Here is a 9,187-nt window from a genome sequence, read left to right as displayed (position 1 = left end):
CCACGACTAGCTACCCTAGTTATCCGGGGGATTAGAGGGGGGAGGGGGGTGGGGAGCCTCCCCTTTGTTGTGCCAATTGCGCAGTGGGGGGCGGTTAGCCCCCCCTTTGTTGCATTGATTGTGCAGCGGGGGGTGGTGAGCCCCCCCTTTCTTGTGCCGATTGTGCAGCAGTGTGCGGTTAACCCCCCTCTACGGGGTTCGGGAAAGTGCTCCGGGGAAATTTTTTTGGGACCCTATATTAGGTGGGCAGACCTACCTATGGTTTTGTGCATGGTTTTCGCACATGGTTTTGGGCGTGATGGTTTTGGGTCCATGGTATTGGATGCTTTGGTGTGTATATATATGTATTGTAACATTGAAATGAAAATAATGAAAAATCAAGCTGGTAGTCCCGATTTTGGGATCTAAGGGAAACTCTCTATGTATATGTGTTTTATGTGTTATGCTCTTGCATTGTTTATTTTCTGTGTTTTAGAATTCGTATGCAGGTAATTTCTGTACGGGGTTAAAATTTACATTTGGTATCAGAGGTGTTTTAGCTTCAAGGGGACGCCTTTGTTGCTAAGGGGTTTCGCTCGGGCCTATGGTAAACCCTGTTCAGTGGGAGATATGTGGGATCGATTCTGGTGGTGAAAGAAGATGACGAGCAGTTGAAAGATACAGATCGAGAAATTTAATGGTTAGAGTTTTGAGTTGTGGAAACTCAAGATGGAGGATCTGTTGGTAGACAAAGATCAGTGGATTGCAGTAGATCCGAGTATGAAACCAAAAAGAGTGTTTGATAAAGAATGGAAGAAGTTGGATCGAAAGGCAAAAAGCACAATACGATTGTGTGTCTCAGATTCAATATTTCTTAATGTATCAGGGGAAGCTACGGGTAAGGCTTTGTGGGACAAGTTAGGGACTTTGTACCAATCTAAGTCTCTAGTGAATAAACTGTTTCTATGGAAAACGTTGTATAACCTGGGGATGAAAGCTCGAGACTCAGTGACAGAGCATCTTAACACATTTAATATTGTGGAACGTCAGTTATTATCTGTTGATATTAAAATTTCAGATGAAGATAAGTGTGTCAGTTTGTTGTGCTATCTACCAGATTCGTGGGATAGTGTAAGGACCATATCCAGACTATATACATATCCTTTTTTTTTTTTTTTTTTTTTTTTTTTTTATCACAGCAAAAAGCAACTAGAAGAGAAACACATTAGTAATTCATTTCAAGAAACATATCATAACATTTACATACATTTAACTAAGACCAAAATAGTATTGCAACACATATGTACCATTCACCAGAAGGCGAGACTCCGTTTGCTTTGCTGTTGCTAGTAATCCTTTGTTGTCGGAAACCTTCGTGAATAAATGGCGATGTACTTGATCCGAATGCGATGACCCACCGGTTAACCTCCCAGCCTATTCCTCAGGTACTCTTCTTCCCCGCGGACCCCCGAGCTGCAATGGGGTTGTACAATGGAGAATTGCAATAGCTGGTAGAGGAGAGCACTCCTTGGCTCAAGAGTCCCCTCTCTAAAATCCTCTACCTCACCAAACTCACTATATGATCGTAATCACTGCTTTGACATCATCTCCTCCATCGAACAATAGGGTTTCCAAAAAGTCCCCTCTCCCATGGCTTGCCCCTTCTTTTATAAGAGTCCTCATAAGAGTCCTGCTTCTGCAGTTGCAGCTTCAGTTTCAGCAGTTTCCGGCTTCAAACTAGGGCAGTCGATATCTTGCAAACCGTTCGTCGGATTGACTTCATTCCACCACCAAAAGTTGCGGTTTTCAGAGGAGGTTCAGATGAACCTACAACGCAGTTCCAAAGAGGAGATCTTCTAGGCCACACAAGTCAATCTTTGCTTCTGCAGTTGCAGCTTCAGTTTCAGCAATTTCCGGCTTCAAACGTGTGAGAGAGAGAGACCCATTTCAGCGCAGTAGAGAAGAGACTCATATCTGCGCAGTAGAGAGAGAGAGAGATGTGATGAGATGAGTGAGTCTAAATGAGGAAAAGTCCTCTTATATTTATACACAACGTTGGAGGGTGAATAGATGCGACTGTTGGGCTTCTGAGTCTAAATGAGTTGTAGGTCGGCTTGATAATAATTCCATAATCAAAATAAATTCATATTTCCATGAATACTTATCGGAATTGGATGATCTTTATATCAATCCTACACCTCTCGACGAGAGGAATCTAATAAAAATATTATTAGCCATGAATAAGATGACCCACATGAAGTTTTTCCCTGGTTGCCAATTTTAACAGAGACTAATGGTGTCGGGGATCAAGGATTCCGCCTTGATGCGCGCCCCCAGTAAAATCCTCATGAGCGACCCAACTTGGGGACCTGCCCTCATGGCATCGTGATCTTCAAGGCGAAGGTGTTTCAACCCTTCCAGCCCAAGTCACGACGGGAGTGCTAGTGGGTGAGATCAGGGACACTGTCCCACCCCTCCCATGTAGTTCCATCCACTTGTACAACCCCATCACCCATATGTGAGTCATTCGGTCAAGCAACTAATTTGTGCCTGCAACCATTAACATATCATCAGAATATAGTTAAACATATATGGCAGATTCCAAGATCGACTTAGACTTTCAAAGATAAAATAATATGAATTTTCATCAAACCAGGTGTCATCAACTCGTCATATGCGAGTGCCTCTGATGGTTTCCTGCCATACTCAATAATCATTAGCAACAAGGTTTTTTCAATGTTAGTCATTGTCATAATAGCATCATTAACAATTCCTAATCATTCACATCATTGTCCATTGTAAGCCTGAACTAAAGAAAGTAGTCAACATAGGGGACACATCCATCATGGCTATCATCATTAAACATCAATGGAAACATACATGTTCATTAAGCTATCAACATCGTAACATCAATAGAAATATACCTATTCATCAAATTTATCATCATCATGCTTTTAGTAGAGAGCATACATATTCTTTACTACACTCATCATCATAAATTCAAATAGAGACCAAACTTAACTATTTAATGTTGCAATCATCAGAATACCGATAGATAAGATACATAACCATTCATGATATCATAATATCAATGGAAAGAATTCATAAACATCACAACCATGAATATCTCAATCGCTAATAATAGTGTCATGTGCCCGGATCCTCAACCTGAGGTCCTCCTAGAATAAAGTATCTAAGATAATGTCATATTAGGGTCAGAAAACTAGAGTGGGCACTACATACACCCCCTCTTAACAATGGACTTCGTCCCGAAGTCCTTAGAACATAAAGGAAAAACGGCGACACATATCCTAAGAACCCTTCCTGAAAATCTTGCTAACCTTCTGGTGGGCAAGCTATAATTTTCCCAGGGTATCTATACCATGAATTCCGTTATAACTAAAGGACTATATCTGTGGAACATTGCAGCCCATTTTTTTTTTGTGACTAAGCAATAACAAGACAAGGGTAGGATAATCACAATCAAAATTCATCTCATGGTACAATTAATATATTATGCTTTCAACCAAGTAAAGTCGTCCACTCACTGTACTCCTGTAGCTTCCAATTATAGTCTTTCATTTCAAACTACATCTACATGACGCTATAAGTGACAATGTCGGGTACACATAGTGATTTGTATGATCATCATTGCATATGGTAGAGTTCACTGTCATAGATGTTGCAATAATATTGTCATAGAAGAAAAGATCGTATAAATTATCCATACGTTTGATATTTTTCAAAAAGTTTTAAATTCTAAGTTATCCCTTCTGATAATTCTGCAATATTTTCCCCAATATCTCAATAAGTGTCATTTTGGACCCTTGTCAGTATATTCCCTAAAATGATAATTGTAGCATTGTATTTAGGCCATAGGTGGAAAAATGTCGAAAGAGGTGGACAAGTAAGAATAAGAAATTCAAATGGTGAACTTAAGCTCACAAGCTAGTAAAAGATGAAGGACTTTGATGTCAAAAGTGCTAAAAATTAAAATATTCTTATTAGCAATTGTAAATAAATAAATAATTAGATACATTACAAAGCAAGTGATTGTGCGTCAAGATGTAGTGTTCCATGAATAGTTCCTAGGAGTTCATCCAACCGAGAAACTCTTTGAAACATCACCACATTACTTACTTATAGATAATATCCTAGTAAGTAATGATGTTAGTGTCTCAACTAGTTAGAGATGATGTGGCACGTGACCTAGCAATGGAAGAATCTAAACATGCAGTCAATAATATATTGAGCATTGAATTGGGCATAAAGAAGAATACTCTAAATAAGGAAGTTATGCCTATCAAACAAAAACATACTTCCCAATCCGAGGAAGTTGTCTTCTATTTGCAAATGTGGGAAAATTTTGTTTTAGCTACATAAAAACTATCAAGAGGAATCAAATTGGTTATAACACCTACCACACCTCACCTATCAAGAAAGAGATAGTGACATCCTTGCTATCGCTCAAGTTTATCTCCAAAGAAAGATCCCAACCTTTTTCAAAGAAAACCCAAGGATACTTTTAAGTGATCACAACTTGTGACCAGTGACCACTCCACTTCACTTACTCATGCATAAATTATCAAATGATCATAGCAACCTGTTGAAAATATGATATCCCAATTATAATATATTTTTATATCAATCACTGTATTTATGAAAACTATAATTTAATTCAAATTATTATTAACAATTTCAACACAAATTAATTTAATAATATTTTAAAACACACTCCTAATTTTTCATGTACCCATAAAAAGAAACATCCTTTTGCAATCAATATTTAATTATTGACTTCTCTTTAATACATACCAATATATAATAAAAAAATCTATACAATTGATGTAAATATTAAATTTAACAAAGATATTACTACATAAAACATAATTTCCATATGTCAATTTATAATGTGGCACTTTTAACTTGTTATTAATTTTTAAAAGAATGGCTTGATTATGGTTAGAGCATTAAAATGCTTCACATCCAACCACTCATAAAGCTTAGACCAAGAAAATTTGCGTATGATGAAGTCAAGATTAAGTTTTTGGTATGATACGATGAAAAGACAACTTATTGAAATGATATGGAACTAGTTTCATTAGTCAAATTTATTTGTATGTTTTAGTTTATTGTTATTAATTTCTGGTGATTGTTAATCATTAAATTGTTATAAATATATTAAGCAAACATGTGCATTGACCAGTGCATTTTAAGGATGAGTGCTTCTCAACTGTATGTTTCAATACCACCCTAAGCAAAGTCTCCAATTCTTTAATTTTAGCAATTCAATATGTGTATTAGAAATTGTAAAATAAATTCCATAATCCATTAATTCATAAATAAAGCTTCTTTTTCAATTGGTTAAATTCATTGAAAGGGTCCCATTGGTACTTGCCAGTGATATTTAGTGTCTTCATAGATTTGGTCCAAATTTTTATTGACTATTAATAAATGATTTTGCAAAAATCAAGTACTTTTATAGAATTAAATTTGTAATGTTTATCTAGAAAGCTTCTCACTCTTGGAATAGTTTTCAAATTATAGTAGTGTCTAGCATAAAATGAGTATGTTTGAGGTGCAAATCGTATGGACCAGTGCTATACTATATATATTTTTATAAAAATACCAAAACTATTTTTATAACTTCATAATTTTCGTTATAAGAGCAATTTTATGAACCACGATTTTATTCTCTAGAATACTTTTATATCTTCCCTCAATATTGATTAAAATGCTTACCTTTAAAAAAAAAACACCCTACTAATATTCTAAGTTGTTTTGAAACCCATGTTTAAGTTTATTGTAATTCATGTTGCATAAATCTAAACATGGAAATCTCAAATTTCATATAAAATGAATTTTGTTCCCAACGTCATAAAGCATAATGTCACAAAGAAATGCAAATCTCAACTTTCATATAAAACGAATTTTGTTCCTAATGTCATAAAGCATAACGTCACAAATCATAACATCACAAAGAATTAGTCTAGATATATTAACATTGGTATTTTAAAATATTTGGACATAGCTTCAAAAATTAATTTAAAATATGCATTGGCCAAGAAACAATTAATTATTGTGAATTAATGGTTTTCATATTGGTCCAGAGACTGACTCATGAGGCTGCCGCTAATGCATGAAACATTCAAATCCTTGGAGATTCCCTACTAGTTATTCAATGAATGTGGAAGAAAATAACAATGAGTAATTTCACATTACAATAACTGTATAATATCATTCATTCTCTTCTATCAATTTTCTCACATATCCACAGGGACAGGAATAGGATTGTTGATGGACTTTCTAAAGATGGAACAAGGTTGGAACACAGAATCTAGTATGTTTCTAAATAGTGAGGGCATTGTCTCAGATTATACTCATGATGCATGGCTGTAAATCTGTTTTATTAGAGAATCTGGTGTGTTTCAGTAACTAGTCACATTACGGATTTGGTGGACTTTCAACAGTTCATAAAATTTCAGATGTATGTAAGGGTGCCGTCTAGTTTTTTTTTTTTCATTAAATAATAGCTACAGGCACTTCATGTCACAGCTACACCGATATTAATTGTAAATATATTTAAATTAGGTGGCAGATGGCGCATTACTCGTCTCTCAAAAGAATTCAATGCTTCCTGATTAAAGAAAAATTATGACATCATGTAATTACAGTACACTCCGCGTGATCACAGCCCCGCCGAAATTAACTACAAATACATACAGATTAAGCGGCAAATGATGGGTTACTCGTCTATCAAAAATTTAAATGCTTCCTGATTAAAGGAAATAGATGATATACCGTAATTGTAATTACAGACACTCCGCGCTGAAATTGAATAATACATACAAGTTAAGCGGTAGATGTTGGGTTACTCGTCTAAATTTAAATTCTTCCTGATTAAAGAAAATTGATGACCTACCCACGGCGTCACAGCCGCTCCGAGTTCTTGCTGATTACAGAAAATTTGATTACAAGACTGTCCCATTCAAGAATTGAAATCCTAGTTTGTTAACAAGAATTATTTATTACAAAAAAAACTTCCCAGAAATGTGTGCTTTGGGAGGTTTTAATTGATAATATTGTGGAGTATGCGCAAATAATATACACACCTACTGTTGGTATCGTTTGTCAAAACTACAGTGGTTTGTATAGACGACCGACAACATCCCATTAGACAAAGCCACCCTGAAAAAAAACGGGTAATAGGTAGAAATTTAAAGCAATGAAAAAAAGAAATATGAAGTTGATGGGACATGACCATACATTGAGAATGAAGGATGATGACGAAGCTCCACAATTAGCTTCGGACAAAGATAGTGAAGATGCTAATTCAGAAGAAGAGAATAGAAATAACCTTTCAGATGAAGAAAATCAAGATTTTGATTCGGAAGAAGAGGAGTTACAAGAGCATCTTGTAAACATTCCATTTGAAGAGCTTCAGAAAGTGCGCTCTGATGGTCGAGAATCAACCCTTTCTAAATTCAAGCATGATGCCAAACCCTCAAGAGCTAACAAAAACATACCTATGGAAATGAGCAGCAAGAAGCCTGTTGGAAGGCTTAGGGAAGTTGTTCAAGGTCCAAAAAGGTAGTTCGAGATCCAAGATTCGAGTCTTTATGTGGCAATTTTGAAGAAGGCAGGTTCAGAAAAATATAGTTTTATCTTTGATGAAGAGCTTCCTAAAGAGTGAGAGAAGCTTCAGAAGATGTTAAAATCATCAGAGGACCCTAAGGCTGTTGGAGAAATAGAAAAACACTTGTCTTGGATTGATAATCAATTGCGAAAGGTGCAAGATGGCAAGAAACATTCTTCAAAATTGTCTGAACAATAAGAAAAAGGAGAAAGAAGCAGTGAAAAAAAGAAAACGACCTTTATACCTCAAAAATCTGAGTTGAAAAATCTAAGGGCTATTTCAGTAGCCTTTTCTGGAATAATATCCTTCGGGGCAACGACTTTGAGACGGCGCCTGCACTCTCAGCAGAGAACTATATAGCCTCGCACTCTGCTTCTTGCAACTTATTTGTCAGTGTGCACAGGTGCAAGCATCGTTTGGGGTTTTATGTTTTATTAAGAACTTTTAATCAGAGTTAAACTAATCTGAGAGGCGGTGGTCATGGATTCTTCAAAGGATAGTTCTGGGAAAGGTGCGGGTGGGAGAAGGCGAGGAGAAAAGAAGTTAGTCTCCAAATCCACAAAATCGGCCTTCAATTCTCTGTTGCAAGAATTTGAAGGCACCTCAAGAAGGGCAGATATGCTCAGCGAGTCGGCATGGGAGTTCCCGCGTATCTGACAACCGTTATGGAGTATCTCACAACAGAAGTTCTTGAATTGGCTGGAAATGCGGCAAAGGATAACAAGAAGAATAGAATATCCTTGAGGGTGTCAGTTGTCAATGCCTTGGTGTTACTAGCCTATGATAATAAATTCTTCCCTGAATTCCACCGCAGTTGTCTCTTTGCAGGTTCTTATCTTGCCACGCCATCTTTTCTGGAAAATTTAAAGCAGTTAATAAACTGTCACTAACTCCATCAAAGCATGAGATCAGAGGTCCATTGTGACGAAGAAAATCTTTGAAGACGTAATTGTTTTAATTTGGATTAAAAGGGAATGTTCATTGGATGATGAAAACTTGATACGTTGTGGTTTTGGTAACTATTATTTATTTATTTATTAATCATTGCCATCTGCAGTTTTAAAAATTAAAAACTATCGTTTCATCTTTTCACAATGAATGTTTTTGAGAAGAGAGTCCAAGTGGAAGATTGGATGATGAGACGTAAGGATATGAGAGTCCTGCCATTTATTGGTTTTGTTAATTTTCACCAGAAAAGGAAGCATAAATATAATTTACAGAAAAATATGATTCTCTTAAGGCCAGTGGCAAACTTGAAGCTTTCCTCTCCAAGAGAAGACGCAAAAATGCAGCCAAAGACCATCGCTATGTGCCATATCGTAGGCCGGAGAACACAAATTAGTTTTAATGTGATCCCCTTCTCATCAGTTTTGGATTTAGAGGATGCATGGTAAAATTCTCATAGAATTTCCGTTCAATTTGTAGAGGGCTACCAAGATAAAGATGCCGGAGAGCTTCATCGTATGTCTCTGAAAGAAGACTCGGTTTCTGTGTACCATTGACCGAGTTTCATTCCAGGAAAGAGGGTGTTGTCATCTCCCTTTTTGTGGGCTGATTCTTAGTAGTTAAGAG

At 36.4% G+C, this 9,187-nt stretch overlaps 1 protein-coding gene across 1 annotated transcript; it reads left to right on the top strand.

Moving 5' to 3' along the window:
• The first annotated feature begins 7,185 nt into the window (after window positions 1-7,185).
• On the top strand, window positions 7,186-7,713 carry LOC149192930 (uncharacterized). Its single transcript, XM_089406506.1, has one exon. The coding sequence runs from the start codon at window positions 7,205-7,207 to the stop codon at window positions 7,571-7,573; it is 369 nt and encodes a 122-aa protein (XP_089262632.1). The 5' UTR covers window positions 7,186-7,204; the 3' UTR covers window positions 7,574-7,713.
• The last annotated feature ends 1,474 nt before the right edge of the window (window positions 7,714-9,187 follow it).

This window comes from Pinus tabuliformis, chromosome 2_2, assembly GCF_031772625.1.
Source record: "Pinus tabuliformis cultivar Carrire ecotype Pingquan chromosome 2_2, CPIR1, whole genome shotgun sequence".
NCBI lineage: Eukaryota > Viridiplantae > Streptophyta > Pinopsida > Pinales > Pinaceae > Pinus > Pinus tabuliformis.
This window is presented reverse-complemented; position numbering and strand designations above follow the sequence as displayed.

Bases quoted from the DNA above. Each gene is read 5' to 3' on its own strand.
- LOC149192930 (XM_089406506.1), top strand. From the start codon at position 7,205: ATGAAAAAAAGAAATATGAAGTTGATGGGACATGACCATACATTGAGA.